Below are 24701 nucleotides of genomic sequence, written 5' to 3'. Positions count from 1 at the left end.
GAGATCGTGACCCAGATATCGAACAGTGGGGAGGCAGAACTGAAGCTTAGTTCGTGAGACCTTGAAACCTTCTTGCGCCAGAAGAGAGAGGAGAACGAGTGTGGCTTTAGCGCAAAGGTCCTCGTCCTCCGCCGTTACCAGAAGATCATCCGCGTATTGGAGCACGGAGGAGCCCGAGGGGAGGCACAAATCGGCCAAGGCGTCCCTCACTACGGCTGTAAAAACCGCGGGGGAATCGACATATCCTTGGGGTAACCTGGTCCATGTGTACTGCTTTCCCCTGTGCGTAAAAGCGAACAGGGGCTGCGTGTCGTGGCCCACAGGGACGCTGAAAAAGGCAGAACAGAGATCAATTACAGAGAAAAACGCATGTTCACACGGAATCGAGGCCATAAGAGAGGGAACGTCTGGAACTAATGGGGCGACTGGGATAATTAACTCATTAATCTTACGCAAATCCTGGGTGAAACGCCACGTGCCGTTGGGCTTCTGCACCGGGTTCACTGGAGTGTTATAAGGGCTGACACAGGGAACAACCACACCTTGCTCTAGGAGAGAACACAGAACATCATCAATGCCAGACAGTTTAGCTGGGGAAAGGGGGTACTGTTTTACATATACTGGCGAAGAGTGTTTAATGACCGCCTCGTAAGGGGTACAGTTAACAAAGCCCACCTCGTCCTTATGTTCCGCCCAAAGAGAAGCTGGGAGATCAGAAAGAGAGGGTGTGAGGTGGGTAACGGCACAAGCAGCATTGAGAAGGTTATGGGGGAGAGAAAGGGAGGTGAGGGCAAGAGCAGCCGACGAGGTTTCGTCTGGTATGTCAACAACCATGTGTGAGCCACTAAAGGAGATCGAGAGTCCGAGAAGACTCATGAGGTCGCGACCTAAAAGATTAAAAGGGCAATCAGGCATGCAAACAAAGGAGTGAGAAAACTTCAGTAAAGGATCAAGGGCACAAGTAACAGAAAGGGGGGGCGTGCAACTGGAATGGAAAGGAACCCCTTCTATTCCCACAGAGCTTACAGACCGTGTAGATAAAGGACCCGCATATTCCCTCCCCACTGAGGACATGGTAGCCCCGGTGTCGAGTAAAAAAGGATATTCAGTCCCTGCCAGGCATAAAACAATAGTGGGAAGATCTTCGTTAAGAGGGGAGCTGAATAAAAGATTTAACATAGCAACGGTCGGGGTTTCATCGCTCTGAGGGCAGCCCTATGGGCGGGCAGGATCTCTCTGCCCTGTGGGGCTTGAACCGGCGCGCATGACGGGTTTCTCGCGTTCCTGCTCATCTCGCTGTTTCGCATGACATTCTCTTATCCAGTGCCCCTCTTTTCCACAATAGTGGCACTTTCCATTTCTCCTCCCTCCCCCGCCGCGCGGTCCCGTTCGGCGACCCCTCTCCTGTCGTCCCTCCGCTCGTCCGCCCGGCACGACGGATAAACATGCTTTATTCATCTTACAGTCTAGGAGACCATCGCTCTCCAGCGTGCGTACTCGCTCCCCGGCCTGGCGGAGGACCAGATTATTCCGGTCACTCCAGTGATGTTTTAAAACGCTCTGTATTTCGGGGCGACAATTAGACAGAAAGGTGGACAAGAACATTGGGTTCGGGTTTGCCAAATCAAGTTCAAGACCTCCCAAATGTTGCCAAACTTCCCCAAAGCGCTTCCAAAAGGCCGACGTCAGCTCAGAACGCTCCTGTTTGCAGTTAGTGACCTGTGACAGGTCTCTATTTGCTTGTTTTAAGGCGAGCAGGTATCGCGTCAACTGCTCACGAAGCTGCTGCAGTGCGTCCGGCGTGTCCTTCCAAAAGAAGGTAGTCACGGTGCGCCGACGCGGGCGACCGTCATCCCCTTCATACTCTTCCTTAATATTTTCAGCTTGATCATTGACGGGGGCGAGAACCTGAACGTTTTCTAACAGGGCTGTCTCATCATATGCGCCTCCTAATTTATTTTGCAGAATAAACCGGTAATCAGCTCCCGTAAGCTGACAATTACGAGAAACATTAATTAACTGATCAACAAAAAGCAAGGGCTTATCGGGTGACGGAAGAAGCGAGATGATGTCCTTAAGAGCCGACGGGGACGGAGGAGTTATATCAATACCACTGCGCTTTGCGACCCATACACAAGCAGCGTTTTGTGGCGGATAAGGACGCGAGCCGGCGTCTGGACCCACATCGTCGGGATTATCCCAATCGTCATCATCAGTGTCATCATCGGTATCGTCACTACTTTCTTCGTCTTTGCCGTTCTTGGCTGATGCAGGCGCACCCTTTATCCCTCCGGGACGCTGCCCTCTGTCAACCGTGGGGGGGGGGCACGCAGACACAGCAGCCAAGGACGGATATATTTTAGGAATCGTTTTTACAGCTGACGGCGATTTACCAGTAATTTTTCCAGCCTTACTATAAGGCGGAGGTTTACTGTCTAACGAGGCTGGAGGAGCAGAATGAGATTTGGATTTTCCTAGCGCCGCCTCCTCCGTTTCCTTGGTGACGGGTGCAGATCGAGGCTTCGGGATGGATTTCAGGACTGAACGGGGAGTATAAGCCTGTTTAAAATTATCCCATACCTTTTTCATGTCATACCACTTAGCGTAACCCTCCCGCATATACGGGCGATCCCAACCGGGGTCCCCTAATCCCTCATAAATCATGCGATAGGCTGATGCAAGATAACCAGGATCGAAAGTACCTCGGCGAGGATATGAAGGAATTTGAGGGTTGGCCTCGGTCCAACCTGCCAAATTATCGAGCCAAGGAGAAACATAATAAGCGAAACCGCACCTAGTCATCCACTCGGCCGGGGTTTCCCCTGGCGCAGGCTTAGGGAACGAGCTTCCCATCGTACAATGACAACAAACGGATCTGAAGAGGAACAGACAACAAATATAGTACAAATTTGTATAGCGCGCTCTTCCTGGACTCGAACCAGGGAAAACTGTCCTCCGTAGGACACTACGAAACTACTGCCAACCAGGTAGTCAATCAAACATGTCTTACCTGATTGAGAGTATCACGTCGGGGTCACCAAATTGTTAGAACCTGTGTCTGTCTCAGTTCAGATGCGTTGACGTAAGAGCGCTCTGGAGCAGGGTTGAAACAAACCACACGAGTTAAATCAATCTGGTTTATTCAGGCACTGCTCAGTGATACACACAGAGAGCAGGGTTTATATACATCAGAAGCTTGCGTGACAAGATAAGTAAGGGGCTCGGGGGCACAAGGTCAACTCGCCAGATAAGGAGTCGTTTTTATTATACATGAAAGAGCAGACCATACACCCCCTAGAACAGGAGGAACCAGGAATGTGGTTTCAGCGAAACTAGAAGGTACAGAGAAAATAAAAGAGTATGTTCTCGCGATTATGCACGTTTACCAGGGTGTGAAAGGGTCATAAAGCTCAGGACAGCTATGCACGAGAACACACACAATCTTACATATACTGTATCATTAAAAACTACACTTAAGTAAACAGTAAGTCATTCTAATAAAAAAACATGATAATGACCGAAAAATAATAATAATGCCAGGAAAATAACGTAGTACGTCCCTGAGGTGGGTGGAATACTGAAGCGCAGACAGGCAGGAAACGATCTATTCACAAACCGACGCTTGACCACGCCCCTGCTGCCACAAATAAATATTATAAAAAAAAAACCCACCCCAGAACAAATCCTTATTATTAACTATGAAGGAACTTTTCACTGCTCTTTCACATTTCTTAATAGTTAACAGTGATTGATTGTCATCCGGTAAAGACTTCCATCTGTGTAGGCACGAGATTTGAGATCATAAACCAGGAAATTTTCAAATTACGTGGTTATGAAATGTCACCCTTATACGTTAATACAAGATGTTCGAGACGAAAACAAGTTAGGCGGCCGTTAGCTTAAACACGTTAAAGTTGTAACATCAGTCCGTTGGGCCGTTTCCCCGGGCGCGGCTGTACTGGATGAGCCAAATACGTTGGATGGATGTATTAGGAGACGAAAACAAGGGCGGCGCTGCGTGACGTAGGATTCCGCACGACAGCATACCGTGTCCCGCATCAAATGGACAAAAGATAAGCGGGTAAATTTTTTTTTTAAACAAATAGGCAATAAATTAGCCACTACTTTTTGATTCCTTTTCTAATCCTGCACTGGAGTAATTTTGTACAGAAATGCAAACAAATTGACTGAAAAGTCACGCCAGACCATAATATTATACTATAGTTGTCACAACAGAAGGACTCCCTGGACAGCCCGCACTCCGTGAATGACACGCACCTGCACGGGATTAAAGGCCAATTTATGCTGACAACGCAGTCCTCGCAGACGGTGTCGCAGATAGCGTCTGCGTAGCCCCCCCACCTTCGCAGACGCTCTGCGCGCACCTCCCAAATATTGTGACCACCGCAGAAACCTCGCAGACAGCGTCGCAGACGAGAGTTCTGATTGGTCCACTCTACATCCGCTGTACACGCACTTCCGCTTCCCTACTTTCCCGGTTTTTGTTTTCACGACCGGCATTTTTAAAAACACGAGCGAAGATGGAGCAGCACGAAGAGCGGTTGATCGAGGAAGTGAGGAAGTACGTACATCTATACGACTCCAGTTCTAGTCATTATAAGTAACCGGAGGATAAACACTCCACTAACCACACCCACTAACTACTCCTAGCGATTTTGCGACTTCGCGCCCCCTTGCGTTGTGGCGGTGAATAACATCGCGCACGCCTATTACTCCCCACTCAACGATAAATTACAACTGTCTGCGAAAAGCTATCTGCGAAAGCCTTGTTGCAAAAACATGCAGAGGCCCTAAGGTGCAATCAGCACACCTACAGCTGTGCTCAGAAGTTTACATACAGTGGAATGAATGTCATGGCAATATTTGGGTTTTCAGTAATTTCTTTGAACTGTTCTTTTTCTGTGGCAGAATGATTGTACAGTATGCATCTTTAATTAAAAAACACACTAGAATTTGGTGCACAAGTTTTAATTTTCTTTGGGTTTTCTGAGATCAACACAGGGTCAAAATTATACATACAGCACACCTAATATTTGGGTAAAATGTCTCTTTGCAAGATTCACCTTGACCAAACATTTTTGTTTACCATGAACAAGCTTCTGGTTGGATATTTCACGACTCTTCATGGTAGAATTGGTAAAGTTCAATTAAATTTTTTTTTTTTCTCGGCATGGACTCGACTTATAAGCACGGTCCATATACTTTCAATAGAGTTGAAGTCAGGACTTGTTTTAAGCTTAATGTTCACCTGCTTTATCCTCCACAACCAGCTCTGATGCGTGTTTGTGTTCATTGTCCTGTTGGAACTCCCAAGTCATGTTCAAGTTTCTGATGGTTTATGCTGAAGAATTCTGAGGTAGTCCTCCTCCTTCATTATTCCATCCACTTTGTGCAATGAACCAGTTCCACTGGCAGCAAAACAGTCCCAGAGCATGATGATCCTACCACCACCACCAGCTGGTACAGTGTCCCTCTGTACATGGTGGTCATTGTGGGCAAGCAACTCAATCTTTGTCTCATCTGACCATACGGCTTTCCTCCAGAAGGCTTTTTCTTTGTCCGTGTGGTCAGCTTCGAACTTTAGTTAAGCTTGAAGGTGTCGATTTTGGAGCAGGGGGTTATTTCTTGGATAGCAGCCTCTTAATCCACGGTGATCTGAACTGTAGACAGTGATCCATCAGCTTCCAGTTCATGGCAGGGCTGTGTCATGGTGGTTCCCAGGTTGTTCCTGACCATCCAAACCAATTTTCTTTCAGCTGAGGGTGACAGTTTGGGTTTTCTTGAAGCAAAGTGGCTTGGTAAAGTGACTACACCTCACAATAACTTGGATACAATTGTTTGAACTAATTTTGGAATTTGCAGTTGTTTAGAAATGGCTCCAAGAGACGTTCCGGAGTTGCGTATATCTGTGATCCTCTTTCTCAGATCTGCACTGAGCTCCTTGGACTTTCCCATTTTACTGTGTGTTGGTCAATCCAATGAGTGCTGTAAACAAACCCTTTTTATGAAGGCACAGAGAAGCTACCAGCTGTAGTCAATCATGATCACTAACAGGAAGTTAAGAGACCTCGGCCTTGGCGAGATAAGAGACATCTTGGAAGTTTCAGCACCTCGGAATTAATAACCTAAGTGAGTGTGTGTACATTTTTAACCCTGTATGTATAATTTTGACCCTGTGTTGATTTCAGAAAACCCAAAGAAAATTAAAACTTGTGCACCAAATTCTTGTTTGTTTGTTTTTTTTTTTATTAAAATTTACCTGAGAAAATAATTAATTTATGAAGCCTTGACTATTTTCATCTCGGAGCTTTTTCATGCAAACGCAACTTTTATGCACGACTACACCTGTAAGTGACTTTAATGTGCTTTATTAGATTGTACTTTCCTTTCAGTATTTTTGCTGAAGTTTATCAGGGTCTCCCCTTCAGTAAATCAGGCTCCGACTGAAAGGCAACATTCCTTGATCAAATGAGTTATCAGACGGTTACACACTTTATTTGTTCGTTTGTTTATTGGTAAACCAGCCGTTGTGGGTATGGTCTGTATCCTATGGAATAGCTTCTTTTAGTTTAGCCAGTAGCTTGTTGACTAGCTTGCATAAACTTTGAGGTTAGTAGGCGTGTTCTAGCAGTACTATTCTTGGGTTTTACGTGACGTCACATCCGCCTCATTAGTTATTCAAAACTTTAGCTGGTGGTCTACCAAAGCTCAGTTGACAAAGCGTTTGTACGGAGAAGGTGCATTTAGGGCTGTGCGATATGGGAAAAAATGAATATCTCGATACATTTTCTCCATTTCACGATATCCGATGTATATCTCGATATATTTAAATCTCCTCTAAAGGACCCCATGAAATCTAACTTTTACTCTTTACTGTTTTCACTACAATCCCTGCAGATTAAATAACATTCTTGGTTAACTTTACAGGTGGGTTTCAACAACACATTTTAAATTGTCATGTTAGTGATTAATCACAATTGAATTGAAATAAGACTATTTTTATTCAACAAAGATGTGGCACAAACTGCAAAAACAATCTTGAAAATTGCAACAAAGGGGCAACACAATACAGAGCTGCTCAGAGCTCAAACCAATAAAGTGCAAGCTCAACACTGAGAGAGACATTTAGCCTAAATAAGAAAAGTGCTCATTCATTAAATTATTTAAAAAAAAATAGATCTCCAAGCTATTAACCTGACTACTGAGAACCACTGGAACATTCACAATAGAGAGAGAGATTGAGGGAGAGAAGAGCGAGATCTGCAAAACAATCTTTCTCTTTGCACACTTTTGAACTGAATGTTTTCTGGCTCTGCCTCTCAGATGTGTATAATTCCGGCTGCTGCCTTTCGTGATGACAGGGTTTTTTTGCACACTTGAAAAACTGGCATTTGCTGTTCCACGTCCTCCTCGCGATATCCAAAAAATGCCAGATGACTGACCCCTTACTAGTTCTTTTAGGAACCAATTCGTCCGCTTCCATTTTTAATTTGTTGCTGTAATTGCCAGAACTTACACGGTAGCCTACGCAACACCAGCGATTGCACGAACTGAGTCAGCGCTGTAAACCGGAACCAGGAAATCTTCCCGCCGCGTGTTGCCAGATACTGCTGACGTTTTCCAGTCCAAAATATGTTCAAAACCCGCCAAAACGCACTTAAAACCGCCCAATCTGGCAACACAACCGAAACTAGAAAATCTTCCCTGAAGTTCCTTTCAGCACAGAGATGTCGCCTGGGATTGGTTGGCGAGTGCGTGACGTTATTGTTTTTACCCTTAGGCAGCCTCTCACGTTACTGCCTGAGGGACAGAGAGAAAACCACCGGGAAAGGTTTTAAACAAACACGAAACGAACGCAAGTCGGAAGATGACCATAAAATACTCGATAGTTACGATATAATAATTTTATGTATCGCACACAGAATTTTCGGCGATATATTGAGTATATTCGATATATCGCACAGCCCTAGGTGCATTACTCGCATGAAAAATGCCTTACGCTGGCGTCGTTTGTTTGAGGTTGTTCGACTTGATCAAACCGTGCAACTGATAAGTTTCTTTTTGTTAGCCATGAACTAATAAAAAAGGGTGAACGAGCACAGGATTTCACAAAAAGACATCGAGAAAGGTGGCTTTTGAACCTCTCAGTGAAATCGAAGGGAGCCAAGTTGAAGTTTGCAGCGATCGCTCAGTGAAAGGTTTGTATCTCCCTCTCGGCTATGTCCTTAGTGTTTTCCAAGTATTTTTCTTGCTATGTGTCGTTATTTTACGGGACTTATTTTAGTCACGAAGCGCTAAAGTCCCCAGCTGTTTCTTTCTTACAAAGTCCATATGCATGAAGGTTGGGACAAAACTCTTCCCCAGCCATACAGTTACAATGCGCCGTGATCACTTCTTCTCCGACTTGTTTAACTAAGATCCAGGTCTTTAAAGGGGTTTCTGATGATCTTTGTGAATGATTTACCTGAGAGATAAGAGCCAACACAAGTGAGAATCAAGCCAGCTACATTACTTAGATGAGCAAAAACAATCCAGGATTCATTGGGCAGTGACTTGACACCGAGGTCCTTTACCCAGCCACATACAAAAAAGTCGTAAGCCTCCGTACTCTTCCACGCTTTCATCTGTTTTGCGGTGTAGAAGGACGTCTGCAACACCAGATAGTTCGAGATGTCGGGGAACTCGGCTGAAGGGTCATTTTCGAGATCGTATGACAAATCCTTCTTTCCCAGACTGTAGGGGTCGATTCCATTGCACATGGCGATCTTCTGAATAGATCTAAAGCCAGCAGTGCACTGCAAAAAATGGCCTTTCAAAAATAAGAAATAAAAGATTAAAACAAAGCATATTTGCTTGAATCAGGTGAAAAAAATCTGCCACTGGAACTAGTCAAATCTGACTTGGTAAGATTTCTTAAAGTAAGATGAAAAATCTAACCTGTTTTTAGATTAAATAATTCCAAAATAAGATTGGGGAACTTATTATACGAGATCTGATTAACTCAAAATAATCAAAATAGCTCTTATAACAAGATCGTACTTCTTACATTTAGCCATTCAAGTCATTTTTATTTATTTCATTTTAAGGGTATTTCACTTAAATTCATGACAAAGTCTTAGCAGTAAAAAATGAATTTAAGATAAATATACTAATATTAGGATTGTTAAATTCTACAACTAAGCATTGCCAGCTTAAAAGATTCTCCTTTTGTGACCTGTAATTAGTAAAATACTCTAGATATGAGACCAGAGACTATCTTGAATCAAGTTGACGACACGTGTAGCATTGCAACAAGTTTATTTTTTTTCCCCATTTCAACATTCAAACATTAAAACATCTCTTAAGATTCCACTTCCCCAGGACCTCAGGCACCAAAAAAAAAAAAAAATAATAATAATAATAATAAAAAGTCTATGCATTTTGACTTGCAGTGCTTACACAACGCCAAAGCAGCAGTGCATTTTGGGGGCACTGACTATTCATGTGTACGAGGGGTTTACAAGATCAGGCACAAACACAAACAAACAAACAAAAAAAAAAAACACTGAACTTAACTCACAGCATTCCAAAAAGACCTCACTAAAACACCCTCCACTCACTCATAGCCTTTTTGAAGGCACTTGTCTGGTCTAGAGTGTGTACAGCGTCTAGAAGGACCTCATTCTGAATGACTGAGTAAACAGTCGCAGTAAACTAAAGATATGCAAGGTGACCAAACGTCTACGCATTTTGACTTACAGTGCTTACACAACGCCAAAGCAACAGTGCATTTTGGGGGCACTAGATTCAAAGATTTCAGTAAAGTTCATTTATTTCCAAAACAAGCATACTTTTTTTTTTTTCTTGAAACAAGATGAACCGCATTTGACAAATGTCCAAAATGTATATCTGTGAAGATACTCAGTCGTCCAGGTACATAGTAATCTGTGGTTGGTAGAAGAGAGCAACTGGACTTGCTTGAAAAGTCTTGAAGATGTTTCGCCTCTCGTCCGAAAGGCATCCTCAGTTCTGTCTGTCTAATAGGGAGTATCAAGTATTTATCCTCTCATGGATCATCATAGAATCCGAATCAGAATGCTGATGGATGCATTGTAGGTGGCTGATAGATGTCATAGACACCCACCTCTGTTCAGTGATGGTCGTTCCAGGTTGACAAAAATGAACGATCCTCTCTGGCTAAGATGTCTGCCAGTTTTCTGGAAGTCCTCTCATACTCCCACACTAGTCGAAGGGAACTCATCCCAAAGTGCGTAGAAACATATCTGTGAAGATACTCAGTCGTCCAGGTACATAGTAATCTGTGGTTGGTAGTTGTCTCCCTATTAGACAGACAGAACTGAGGAAGCCTTTCAGATGAGAGGCGAAACGTCTTCAAGACTTTTCAAGCAAGTCCAGTTGCTCTCTTCTACCAACCACAGATTACTATGTACCTGGACGACTGAGTATCTTCACAGATATGTTTCTACGCACTTTGGGATGAGTTCCCTTCGACTGGTGTGGGAGTATGAGAGGACTTCCAGAAAACTGGCAGACATCTTAGCCAGAGAGGATCGTTCATTTTTTTTGTCAACCTGGAACGACCATCACTGAACAGAGGTGGGTGTCTATGACATCTATCAGCCACCTACAATGCATCCATCAGCATTCTGATTCGGATTCTATGATGATCCATGAGAGGATAAATACTTGATACTCCCTATTAGACAGACAGAACTGAGGATGCCTTTCGGACGAGAGGCGAAACATCTTCAAGACTTTTCAAGCAAGTCCAGTTGCTCTCTTCTACCAACCACAGATGTCCAAAATGTACTTACTTCTCATCTCATCTCATTATCTCTAGCCGCTTTAGGCTGGGCAGACACTGTGCGATTTTTTTTTTTTTTTTTTTTTTTCAATTGCGGTATTTAGCTGCTGCTCACACTGTACGAGTGAATCGCAGGGGTAAACAGCACGCAGCTTACGATTCCTGTTCTCACACTATACGATCCGATGCTCGGATGCGATCTGACTGCTCACACTATACTTCCATACTTCCAGATTCTTGTATCCGGAACTGCAACGTGATATAGTGTTGTGACGTTCGCGAACGAACCGATTCTTTTGAACGGCTCCTAGGCATGAACGATGAGAACCGAGTCTCGAGCTGGGGGAGCCGTTCTTTTTCTGTACTGTGTTTCAGATAGTTTATAATGTTGTGTGATATTAATGATAATATTGTGGGAAAACTACTTTGCACGGACGTTCATTTAATTTATTCTATCGTCATTTTGTTTGTTCTATTTTTGTGTATTTTATTTATTTATCTGTTTGTCTAGTTGTATCTGTTTTGTATCTCAGACTTAAATATTTTTGTAAAACAAGTGTTTTTCTATAAAATATTCTTGCGTTCTTGATAACTATGTTCTTGAGTGGGTTCTTTTACAGAAAAGCCGTTCTGCATGGACATTCATTGAAGCCCTCATTGTTTTTTAATGGTTATTTATGAGCGTTTAGGGGTTACAATAATGTAAGTCTAGGTTGCTTTATATAAAAGGTATGTCCAGAAATATTGATGTCACTGTCTAAGCAGAGGGATCTGGCTTCTTTAGACGCTGTCTTCTTAAAACTGAATAAATATTTTTAAAAAGAGCCAAATGAGCCAGTCTTTTGAACGGCTCTTTTCAAAGAACGGATCACAAAGATGCGGATCCCATCAAAGAGCCATAAATCCCATCTCTAAACGTGAAGAAGAGGAGGAGACCGGAAGTGCCGCTCAGTGTTTTTCTCTTCCGTATCTGTGTTCGCGCATGTGTAGTGTGACAGGTTGAGGTAAATCGGCTCGTGACACTGCTTCAACAGTGCGATAGCCTCACGATGGCCGACCAGGATTTCAAACATGTTTGATTTTCATCCGATCGATCGGGAGGAGGTCGTGAGGTGTTAATCGCTTGTCATTATCCCATGTGTACGACACGATCCGAGACGCACGATTGAGCCAAAAATTGACCCGATCTCCAAAATAGTCGCACGAGTGAAAATCGTGTCAAAATCGGGCCAAAAATCGCACAGTGTATGCCCAGCCTTATCCTGTTCTACAGGGTCGCAGGCAAGCTGGAGCCTATCCCAGCTGACTACGGGCGAAAGGCGGGGTACACTCTGGACAAGTCGCCAGGTCATCACAGGGCTGACACATAGACAACCATTCACACTCACATTCACACCTACGGTCAATTTAGAGTCACCAATTAACCTAACCTGCATGTCTTTGGACTGTGGGGGAAACCGGAGCACCCGGAGGAAACCCACGCGGACACGGGGAGAACATGCAAACTCCACACAGAAAGACCCTCGCCGGCCACGGGGCTCGAACCCGGACCTTCTTGCTGTGAGGCGACAGCGCTAACCACTACACCACCGTGCTGCCCATGTACTTGTTTAAAAAAAAAAAACTTATTTTCAAAGGTGCTCCAAATAAGACTTTTTCAAGACATTTTGTCTATACAAGATTTTCAAGATGGACTGTCTAAAAACTAGCCTTTCTAGCTAAATGAGGTTTTGCTTGTTGGGCAATTATGTCTTATAATAAGGGTGGCTCGATGTTTTGACTTGAAAATAGACAAATAAACTTCCTAAGATTTTTATTTTTTGCAGTGTGGCTTCTAGATTACAAGCATACTCTGATAAGTTATCGCGAGTTGATTGCACTACAGCAGCCATTTTGGGTCGCTCGACCACCGGAAGTGAAAATCGCCAAGAAAAAAACATATTACTGAACCCCAAGAATTCCAGCAGCCAGGCTTCAAACCTGCTCTTTGGAAATCCTATGAGTGACGTCACAGAGGCTTCGTCCGTTATTTTTACAGTCCGTGCTAGCACCAGATGGGCTGGTTTGAGCTAGAGCCCTGCACTCCCGCGGGAGTCCCGCGGGACCCGCCGCAAAGCAGTGCAGCGCGGGACAAATTTTGAAAGCTCATTGCGGGCGCGGGCGGGACCAGAAGTGTTCATATGCGGGAGCGGGAGTGCATATATGTGGCGGGAGCGGTGATAAGCTGCAGTCCCGCTAACTAAAAATGCGTTTTAAATAAAATGTATAAATTATTAATTTATGTCTATCATATATAATTTGTGCTGGATATTTTATTTGGCATTAATAAAAAAATTTTATGATGCCTAAATTTGCAAAGAGTGTCAGATTGAGTGAGGAATAGCATCTTAAATTTGCCACTGATCACCCTAACGAGAAATCCTTTGATCAGTCTAATGACTTGCAGTTCACATCCAGCTAGCAAGAGAACCATGAGTGAAGTGATTTACGGCTTGCGTTAGTCTACAACTTTAATCAGAGAGACAGGTTACACAGTGACGGTAGGCTTGACTCAATGCTATCCCAGAAATCCTTCCTGTATAATGCAAATTTGGCTGTCCAATCAGAGGCGGCCAAATTTGCATATTACAGGAAGGATTTCTGGGATAGCATTGAGTCAAGCCCACCGTCACTGTGTAACATGTCTCTCTGACTAAAGTTGTAGACTAACGCAAGCAGGAAATCAATTCACTTCTCTTACTAGCTCTGCTTTGCAATAAAAAAAAACACAGCATTGCTACAAAGCAAGCCCATTCACTTTTTTATGCTGATCAGAGAATTACAATGGTTTCTCGTATGATAAAAATGTGTGATTCGCGATTAAATATTTTAATCGTTTGACAGCACTTATGATTATTATTATTATTATTAGAGACAGTACATGCTGAATTCCGAAACAAGGTAAATAATAACATGAGCTGTAGATATTTATGCTGAAATCCACTCAAAGTAGGGGGCGGGGCACCATCACGCTGTGTCAAGACAAGAACTTTCCTGAGAAATAACGCGAACGTCTGCGTCATGCGGGATTTGCGGGCGGGAGCGGGACAAAATATGGCAGGTGGGAGCGGGACTGAAAATCATAATTTTTTTGTGGGCGGGAGCGGGACTGAAAATCATAATTCTTTGCGGGCGCGGGCGGGAGCGGGACTGAAAAATCCGACCCGCGCAGACCTCTAGTTTGAGCCTTTCAGAAAATCAGTCTCGAACGTTGATATGGAATGGTGAGGAAAAACAACAAAAATCAATTCCTGAAAGCAGGATCACCTTTCTTGATGGAAAATGTTACATTACATTAATGGCATTTAGCAGACGCGCTTATCCAGAGCGACATACAACATACCCAGAGAAGCCTGGGGAGATGTTTGGGGTTAGGTGCCTTGCTCAAAGGCACCTCAGCCATTCCTGCTGGTCCAGGGAATTGAACCGGCAACCTTTTGGTCCTAAAGCTGCTTCTGTAGCCATTAGGCCATGGCTTCTCCTGAAGAGGCTGGTTGAAGCTGCTGGACAAATTGAGTACCGTAGCCACTAATCAAATAACCACTCTTTACAACCGTGTTGAGCGGAAAAGCATCTCAGAAATGTCAAACTGTGAGACAGCAGAACGGAACCCCTAGAATCACGAATTCATCGCTTTGAGACTAAGACCAGACTCCGTAACAAATCGCGTTTCCTCTTTTTTTGTGTGTGTGTTTAGGTGCGTGATTTGTATGATGGACTTTGTATACGGCGACCCCATCAGGTTCCTGCCCTGCATGCACATCTACCACATGGACTGCATAGACGACTGGCTCATGCGCTCCTTCACCTGTCCTTCCTGCATGGAACCAGTCGACGCTGCGCTCCTCTCCACGTACGAGACCAACTGACCAGCCCGAGCCTGCTGCAGAGACCCCGCCCTCCCAGGTTCTCATCCTCCAGCAAAGAGCGGCTGAAGGCCTCCGTCGTGTCCCTGGCTGCTCTGACTAGTTCACTGTTTAGTCTGGAGGCCAATCAAGCTAGCCAGCACACACAAACTTGTTTTTTTTTTTTTTTAATCTCACCAATCATGCACCGTTGTTTGTCACAATTTTTGGAGTATATCTGCAGCTGAAGTAGAAGCGATTCTTGAGAATTGAACATCTTTGGTCTGGCGTTAGAGCAGAAATGTACATTCTCAAGCTCTTCCATTCTCCGCTGTTCTGAGCTCCAGTGATTTTTGCTTTTATGAATCTGAAATGGCGCCGCTGAAGAAACCTGACAAGTCTCTCTGCGCAGGGGTGTACAACCGTCTCCCAGAACACGCGCTGATCGGATCACAGCACTTCTCTGATCGAATGCTCATAACATGAAGGGCTCAGTGAACCAAGCTTTTATTACAACACGCGTCACACATCGTTCACAATAACCTTTCACACGCCGAAGTGCTGTTGAACCGTAGTTCTGTCAGCGCGCCCGTTCTGATGCGTTATTGTTTCTATAGAAGCCCTTAGGGACTTGTATGACAGACGCTCCTTCTACAGGGGTAGTGCAAAAAAACATCCTGTGAGCGGAAACGTCTTGATGATGAGGAGGGCTACGTTAACGTGAATAACTACTCTGTACAACTGTGATGAGCAGAAAAGCCGGTCACAGTGCACAGCATGTCCATCCATTCCACTTCGGGCAGCCAAGAACAGGAATCTGAGGCGTGTGTGTGTGTGTGTGTGTGTGTGTGTGAGAGAGAGATCATGGATAATGATATGGCATCGTGAGCAATTGTTTGTTTAGCATTTTTTGGAAGGAGTCTCCAGTGTCAGAAAGTTTTCCATCACTGGAAAGTCTTCATAACAGAAGATGTAAAAAGTAGCTTAAGAAGCTGTGGATTTCTCTCTCTCTCTCTCTATATCCCCTCCTTTCCTCTCTCTCTCTCCTCCCCCCTCCTTTCATCTATCTATCTATCTATCTATCTATCTATCTATCTATCTATCTATCTATCTATCTATCTATCTATCTATCCTTCCCTCCCCTTTCCTCTCTCTCGTTTTCTCTTTCCCTCTCTCCCTCCCCCTCTTTCTCCCTTTTCTCTCTTTCTCTTCCCCCTTTCCCTCTCTCTCCTCCCTCTCTCACTCCCTGTCTTTCTTTCCCTCCCTCTCTCCTCCTCCCTCTCTCTCCCTCCCTCTGCACCTCTCTCTCTTTCTCTCTCCCTCCCTCCCTGTCTCTCTGCACCTCTCTCTCTTTCTCTCTCCCTCCTTTCCTCTCTCTCTCCTCCCCCTCCTTTCATCTATCTATCTCCTTCCCTCCCCTCCCCCTCTTTCTCTCTCCTTCCCTCCCCTCTCTTGTTTTCTTTTTCTCTTTCCCTCTCTCCCTCCCTTTTCTTTCTCTCTTTCTCTTCCCCCTTTCCCTCTCTCTCGCTCCCTGTCTCTTTCTTTCCCTCCCTCTGCCCCCCCCCCCCCCCCCCCCCCCCCCGGTCCCTCTGCCTGCCTCCCTCCTCCTCCCTCTCTTTCCCTCCCTCTGCACCTCTCTCTCTTTCTCTCTCCCTCCCTCCCTGTCTCTCTGCACCCCCCCCCCCCCCCCTATATTAATGTCAGGACAGAAGAAATTGGATGGTTGTGATGAAATAAGTTTAAAGTTTCTTCCACAACCTTAAACGTAACTATAAATGGGCAAAAACAATGACCTATCATTCTTTAAAAATTTTAGAAAGTAATCCTTCGCAGATTGCTGTCGTTTAAGAGGAATAAACCACTTCACAGTGTGCAGTCCTTGGAAAACAATCAACTGCACTTTTACTTCCTTTGTCGCGTCACACCACGGATAAACGCCGTCGTTTATTAATTTCCTGTACCAGCACACCTCGGGTTTTCTTCCTTACTTAAAGCCTCACACTGATGCACGTCATGTCTTTAAGTCTTTTACACATGGGTTTTTCTGTTTAGCGTGATTTTGGAAGAGAGCTGTACACCTCTGAGCGTCAGTGACACTACAGGGCACGCCTTTAAATGGTCATGCAGCGAAGCGGTAACACATCCACGCGCTCGTGCTCCGGCCAGCCAGTCTGTTCTCAATCACTTTGTTGCCAAAGGCGTACAAACTAAACAGGGAACTCCAGTAAAGGGCTCAGTTGTGTGTGGGGGGGGGAGGGGGAGTTTAGGGTGAACCAAATGACTACCTGTCTCTATTTACTTTAGAAATACTTGCACACACACACAAACCTAGTATATACTAAACCTAGAGATTTGCACTTTACACACGATAATTATTAGAATAATGTATTTATGTAGAACATTGCACCAGTGTTTTTTCTTTTTTTTCCCCAGTTTTTTTTTTTTTTTTTAATAGTGCTGATCTTTTTCAAAGATGCAAACAGCAGGTTATGGACAGTGGGGTCGAAAGGTCTTAGAGCACTCATGAAAAGGCTTTTGTTTTTAATTTAATACAGAACATTTCAGTTTACAAATGACATCACTGACAAGAGTTTGAGTGAAAAGTAGAATCTTTACCTTTATGAATTTTAAAGGTGTGTTTGTTTGCTTTTTTAAATAAAGTATTTGGTCCGTCCTACTTTCGCTTTAACAATGATGGTGTGCACTCGAGCTGGTACGGACCCCATGTCGTGCTTCAATATGAAGAAAATCTGACCTTTTATACAAGTTAACATGATCAGTATCGCTGATTTGCTTACATTTCCACAGAGATCGAGAAACAGTGCAGAATATTGAATATTAAGGATGTAAAATATTGAACTATTATTGAACATTTTAATTTCTTTCTTTGTTTTAAATGTTTTAAAATTCTCAAACCTTTTGTTTAAGTCCCGGATTTTCAGTGCAGTCTCAGACTTTTGGACCCCATTGTGTGTGTGTCTCTCTTTTTTTTTTTTTTTTTTAATTTTTTTTTTGTTTTCCATTTGTATTATTCATAGTTACTTACTCCACAAATCTAACAATATCCAACCTTCTTTATTAGTTGTTGAAATTACAAACCGATGCTGTTCACCATGGTGGCTTGAGCCATGGTCAATAAAAATGCTGACTATTAAATGTAAAGGCTCTCAGTGTGTCTTATTGCATTTGAAATAAAGAAAAGGTGAAAGAGCAGGTTGACTGGGTTGGAATTCACTTTTGCTTTTTGTATTAAACATGTTTTATGCTGTTGTAAATTACACCACAAATTTATTCAGGTGTTGATTAATTTTTTTCTTATACTGCCGCCAGAGCATTTTTTAAGGATTTTCCACTAGGAGACCAACTGGTCTGGGCAATACAATCACAGGCCCCAGAGTCCATGCGGCTGCACCGCTGCGGCATATTCTGTGATGCAAAATGGTTCACCAATCACCATACAGACAAACACACTACAGTGACTACACAGCTATCAAGAGTAATTACCAAGCACAAATGTTATGTCAAAGACACTCAGTTACACAGTAATGACATCGGATTCTGACATCAGCCATCTCGGTAATCAAATTTTAGTTTTGTTTTTCTTAACCAACATGATCTTGTGTGTATATCTTATAACCTAGATCTTCGTTTTCCTTGTTAAATGTATACTTACATGGTACTTGGTTAATTAATTGCAACTGATTGAACCAAATGATAAGATATAACTTGGTTTAAAATTTGGGCTCCCAGTGAAGCTGGTTTGGCATTGACTAGGAGACCAAATCTGGCCACTGGGAGACCATTTGGTCTCCCAGTAACTATGTTAAAAAATGCTCTGACTCCCGTTCTGTCCATCCATACAAAACATTCTTTTTCTCAGCAACCACAAATCATAGCCACCTGGTACGGAGCTTCAGCTTGGGGTTCTATACCATGTATACCATTTTCAGGTCTGTCCCACATCGACTTCCTGTTTACTGACTGAACGTATTTACGAAACACAGTTGTGGTCAGACGTTTACACGTAGTGACATGAATGTCATGGCAATATTTGGGCTTTCAGTAATTTCTTTGAACTGCTCTTTTTCTGTAGCAGAATGATTGTACAGCATACAGCTTTAATTAAAAAAAAACCACTAGAATTTGGTGCACAAGTTTTAATTTTCTTTGGGTTTTCTGAAAGCAACACCTGGTCAGAAATGTACATACGCTCACTTAGATTATTAATTCAGAGGTGCTGAAACTTCCAAAATATCTCTTATCTTGCCAAGGCCAAGGTCTCTTAACTTCCTGTTAGTGATCATGATTGACTACAGCTGGTAGCTTCTCTGTGCCTTCATAAAAAGGGTTTGTTTACAGCACTCATTGGATTGACCAACACACAGTAAAATGGGAAAGTCCAAGGAGCTCAGTGCAGATCTGAGAAAGAGGATCGCAGATATACACAACTCCGGAATGTCTCTTGGAGCCATTTCTAAACAACTGCAAATTCCAAGATCAGTTCAAACAATTGTATGAAAGTTATGGTGAGGTGTAGTCACTTTGCCAAGCTACTTTGCTTCAAGAAAACCCAAACTGTCACCCTCAGCTGAAAGGAAATTGGTTTGGATGGTCAGGAACAACCTGGGAACCATCATGGCACAGCCCTGCCATGAACTGGAAGCTGATGGATCCCTTTCTACAGTTCAGATCACCATGGACTAAGAGGCTGCTATCCAAGAAATAACCCACTGCTCCAAAATTGACACCTTCAAACTTAACTAAAGTTTGAAGTTGACCACACAGACAAAGAAAAATCCTTCTGGAGGAAAGCTGTATGGTCAGATGAGACAAAGATTGAGTTGTTTGGCCACAATGACCACCATGTACAGAGGGACACTGTACCAGCTGCTGGTGGTGGTAGGATCATCATGCTCTGGGGCTGTTTTGCTGCCAGTGGAACTGGTTCATTGCACAAAGTGGATGGAATAATGAAGAAGGAGGACTACCTCAGAATTCTTCAGCATAAACCATCAGAAACTTGAACATGACTTGGGGCTTGGGAGTTACAACAGGACAATGAACCCAAACACGCATCAGAGCTGGTTGTGGAGGATAAAGCAGGTGAACATTAAGCTTAAAACAAGTCCTGACTTCAACCCTATTGAAAATATATGGACCGTGCTCATAAGTCGAGTCCATGCCAAGAAAAAAAATTGAATTGAACTCTACCAATTCTACCATGAAGAGTCATGAAATATCCAACCAGAATTCTGCCAGAAGCTTGTTCATGGTAAACAAAAATGTTTGGTCAAGGTGAATCTTGCGAAGAGACATTTTACCCAAATATTAGGTGTGCTGTATGTATAATTTTGATCCTGTGTTGATTTCAGAAAACCCAAAGAAAATTAAAACTTGTGCACCAAATTCTAGTGTGTTTTTTAATTAAAGCTGTATGCTGTACAATCATTCTGCTACAGAAAAAGAACAGTTCAAAGAAATGACTGAAAGCCCAAATATTGCCATGACATTCATATCCAAGATGACATTCATGCCACTGTATGTAAACTTCTGACTACAACTGTATGACATGGATTTATAAAATTTTTGTAACACTTTTCTCAGCAACTACAAATCACAACTGCTTGATATTTGGTACCGAGCTTCAGCTTGGGGTTCTATACTGTGTGTACCATTTTCAGGTCTGTCGCACATCGACTTCCTGTTTACCAACTGAATGTATTTACGAAACATATAGGATGGATTTTGATGCTTTTTCAAGAAGCAAAATGCTATTTCAAAATGACAGTTTACTAGGATGCTATTTGAAATCCCTGGGGAGAGACACTGCTCTTTACTTACTTGTTTCAGAATTAATTATTTGTTGAAGTCAACATTCATAATAAGTGTCCTCTTCCTTTGATTGCTTGCATTCTGATATAAGCGAGAGCGGGGGATACGTAAGCAAGCAGTAGCTCACAGTTGATCTTGTTTTCTCTCACAACGCTCCCTTGCCATGAGTGACTGACTAATCCCAGGTTTACATTCTTAATACCCTCTTTCTAATGTTATCGTTTCTATAGTAACCACTCATTCACCAGGACTTGGGCTCGTATGGTCTATATGATGCGTATCATTTAAGCCTGATGTATTAGAACATATAGATGTTTGTTTCCCTGGTGAGGAGGATTTCTGTAAGGAGATATTAAAATGTAACATTTTACGAAAGAAGAATTCAGTCTGCTTCAGCCCCTCGAGGGAAAGCTGGACCACAGGAGAAATTTACATGGATTTTTGGGGGGTTAGCACCATTTGATTTACACAACATGCCTACCACTTTGATGATGATGGATTCTCACGTTGAAGGCAACGCATGAGTATCCGGCAACACTAGTGATGACTCTTTTCATGAGCGAACAGACCAATCCTAGAGCCACAAGCCCTGTCACATACACTATATTGCCAAAAGTATTTGCTCACCCATCCAAATTATCGGAATCAGGTGTTCCAATCACTTCCATGGCCACAGGTGTATAAAATCAAGCACCTAGGCATGCAGACTGTTTTGACAGTTTGGAGCTGGCCCCTTCTTCTTCCAACATGACTGTGCACCAGTGCACAAAGCAAGGTCCATAAAGACATGGATGACAGAGTCTGGTGTGGATGAACTTGACTGGCCTGCACAGAGTCCTGACCTCAACCCGATAGAACACCTTTGGAATGAATTAGAGCGGAGACTGAGAGCCAGGCCTTCTTGTCCAACATCAGTATGTGACCTCACAAATGCGCTTCTGGAAGAATGATCAAAAATTCCCATAAACACACTCCTAAACCTTGTGGACAGCCTTCCATGTCACTTAAGCTCATATGTGAGTCAAGGCAGGTGAGCAAATACTTTTGGCAATATAGTGTATGCTGCACTGGTACAAAGGGTTGGTAGTGCTGTTAGTGGCCTTCCTCTTGGCACGCTTCTCATTAAGTAGACCAGTTCACCTCTCCTGAGAGACCTGGATGCACTTGCTGCAAGTGCTGCGCCATGTTGCATGGACTTTAGCAGTGCTTTCCCAGGCATCAGGGTTGATTCCACATCTCTTGAGGTTGTTTAAGCGTATTCTTTTATCTCAACCTCGGCCTGCCCACTGATCTCTTTCCGCAGCTCAGTTGACTGAAGAGAAGCACTTTAGGTATTCTCGTATCTGCCATTCTGGAGACGTGTCCTACCCAGCGAAGCTGTGCCTTGATGATCTGACTTTCCACACTAGGGACACCACAATGCTCTAGGACCTCAACATTAGAAACCTTGTCCTGCCACTTAATGCCACAGATGGACCTCAGGCAGCGTTGTTGAAACTGCTCCAGAAGTTGGATGTGGCGACTGTAGGTTGTCTACGTCTCGCAGCCATATAAGAGTGAAGTGAGAACCACTGCTTTATACACGTTGATTTTTGTACACAGCCTTACACTATGCTCATCCCACAGTCTATGTCTTAGCATTCCAAATGAGCTGCTAGCTTTAGCGATGCACTGTGTGATCTCATCGTCTATGGTTGCAGAGTTTGACAGAATACTGCCCAGATAACAAAACTTGTCTACAGACTTGAGAGGTGCGTTGTTGATGGTGACGACCGGACTGGTGTAACTCTTGTCTGGAGCTGGTTGGTACATGACCTCAGTTTTCTTAATACTGATTGTCAAGCCAAATCTCTCTGATGCATGGGCAAACATGGATGTTATCAGCTGGATATCCTCCAAGCAGGGGCGATTTCTCAGAGACAACAAGGGAAGCCGAGCTTCCCCTAAAATTCTCTCCCCAAACTGCGGCATCTATGACGTTGAATTCTCATTAAAACAATAACTTGCATAACATAATATATGCCCAAGATTGTATTTACGTTCATAACTATCCTGTAACTTATTTGAGTGATGTCTGACGAACTTGCAGTTCGCTACGAGAATCACCTTTGCTACCAGGCTGTAACCAGCATTGCCAGATACTGCTGTTTTCCAGCCAAAATATGTTCAAAACCCGCCAAAATGCACTTAAAACATCCCAATCTGGCAACACGCTGTAACCTTTCTTATTTCAATGGGCTCTATGCGCTGGCAGCCGGGTTTCCGTTGCAGTCTATGAGAGGGCTCTGAACAGCCAATTTCGGCTAGTTGTTATTGGTTAAAATCAACAAAATCGTCACATCCAGGGAAGCCGGGCTTCTCTGGGACTAAACGAGACAGTGGGAGGGACAAGAAGCCGGGCTGATAAAGGATTATTGGAGGTAGTGTTTGAAAGACATGAGGAGGGCGGTACTTCGGCGAGGAACACGGAAGCATGATCAGTCAGTCCCTAGCGGATGTCGAGAAAGTGTAGTCGTGTGCCAAAGTGCTGTCCGAATTTCTTTTCATATAAACATTTCTTCTCATTGATGTCTCTGTACATTACTCTGTAAATAAATGTAAATATTACTCGTTGTGCTCTGTTAACTTTCATCCATTCTATCAGTTTGATCATTTGCGAATTCACTGAATACGTAAAATGGGCTTCCCCTGTTTTAAAAACCAGCAGCCACCACTGCCTCCAAGGTATGGATGACTAAGGCGCAATCGTCTGCATAGAGCAGGTCACAGATCAGCATTGACTTTATCTTCATATGGGACTGGCGGCGTCTTAGATTGAACAGGCTACCGTATGACCGAAACTGTATGTAAATACCCTTGTCTAAGCCCTGAAAAGCATCCAGCAGCATGAGAGAGAACATGATGGAGAAGAGGGTTGGAGCAAGAACACAACCTTGCTTTGTGCCATTGGTAACAGGGAATGGTTCAGATGACTCTCCAGACTCCTGTATGCTTGCCAGCATACCCTCATGAAAGGACCGGATGATTGCTACGAACCTGCCTGGAGAACCAAGTTTTTGTAGGATTGTCCAAAGGCCATCACGGTTGACGGTGTCGAACGCTTTAGTCAGGTCAATGAACACCATGTAGAGGTCCATGGTTTACCACTTTCAAGGTGAAAATTGTGCATAAGTATCCCCCCCCCCCAAGTCAATACTTCCTCAACCACTTTTTCACAGTCTGAGCCCAAATTTTATCCCTGTGCCATCAGGGAAGAAAAAAAAATCCATTGATGTGATGATAACTTGGTAATTCAGTACATTCAAATTCTCAGCTGACTTCATTTTATTGTCCCGTAACATTGTTGAGTCTCGACCTGACCAACTGAATCAACCCCAGATCATCACACTGCCTCCAGAGGCTTGTACAGTGGACTCTATACATGATGCAGGACTTTCCCCAGAAAAAAATATCTGAGCGGTACTACTGATGCAGAGCACAGCCTGTAAGGGGTGGCCTGGCCTGGAAGGCCCCGAAGGCTGTTGGGGGGTCCAGGGGGCATGCTCACTTGGAAAATTTTTTAATTAGAGACTTCAAATGGTACATTCTGGTGGCATCTAGGGCTGATTTAGGCACAATTCAACATTATTAAATTTGCCATTTTTTACCTTGTCAAATATGTGAAGGGCAAAATTAGATTGAAAATGAAAACACTTCGTAGCACGCCTCTTCATTTCCCAATTCCAGGATGCCAGGAACAGAATCAAGGTCAAATCATGCAACAGTGCCATCTAGTGACAGCACCTAGAATGTGGTTTTATGTATGGTTGCGAATGGCAGTCAGTGCGTGCAGCGAAACCCTTTATTTTCACTTCTGGGTTGAGTACCAGGATAGTCTAGATCTATATATTACAATATCTTCCTATTTCTATAGTTATCACTCATTTTCAGAGGGGAAAAGGAGATATTTAGGTGCGGAAAGTACTCTGCATTGTTCCATTTATGGTATTGATTTTATTTATTTTTTTGGTGTGCAAGTGACAGTACGGCACTGACGTCACACAGCGCATGCATGTGCTTCATGTATCGCTTCATGTGCTTCCCTTCTTACCCTAACACGCCCATCACTCAGGAATAGGGTCAGTCTGGACTCATCAGACCACATGACCTTTTCCCATTGC

At 43.6% G+C, this 24701-nt stretch overlaps 1 protein-coding gene across 1 annotated transcript in view; it reads left to right on the top strand.

The window, feature by feature from the left end:
• Positions 1-17922, top strand: part of LOC132876018 (RING finger protein 11-like) — a 31820-nt gene extending 13898 nt beyond the window's left edge. The window contains exon 3 of the mRNA XM_060913265.1: positions 14562-17922. Within this exon, the coding sequence (XP_060769248.1) occupies positions 14562-14733 (172 nt within the window). The 3' untranslated portion in view covers positions 14734-17922. The remainder of the gene's footprint in view (positions 1-14561) is intronic.
• Positions 17923-24701: the final 6779 nt, after the last annotated feature.

Source organism: Neoarius graeffei, chromosome 1 (genome assembly GCF_027579695.1).
Source record: "Neoarius graeffei isolate fNeoGra1 chromosome 1, fNeoGra1.pri, whole genome shotgun sequence".
NCBI lineage: Eukaryota > Metazoa > Chordata > Actinopteri > Siluriformes > Ariidae > Neoarius > Neoarius graeffei.
This window is presented reverse-complemented; position numbering and strand designations above follow the sequence as displayed.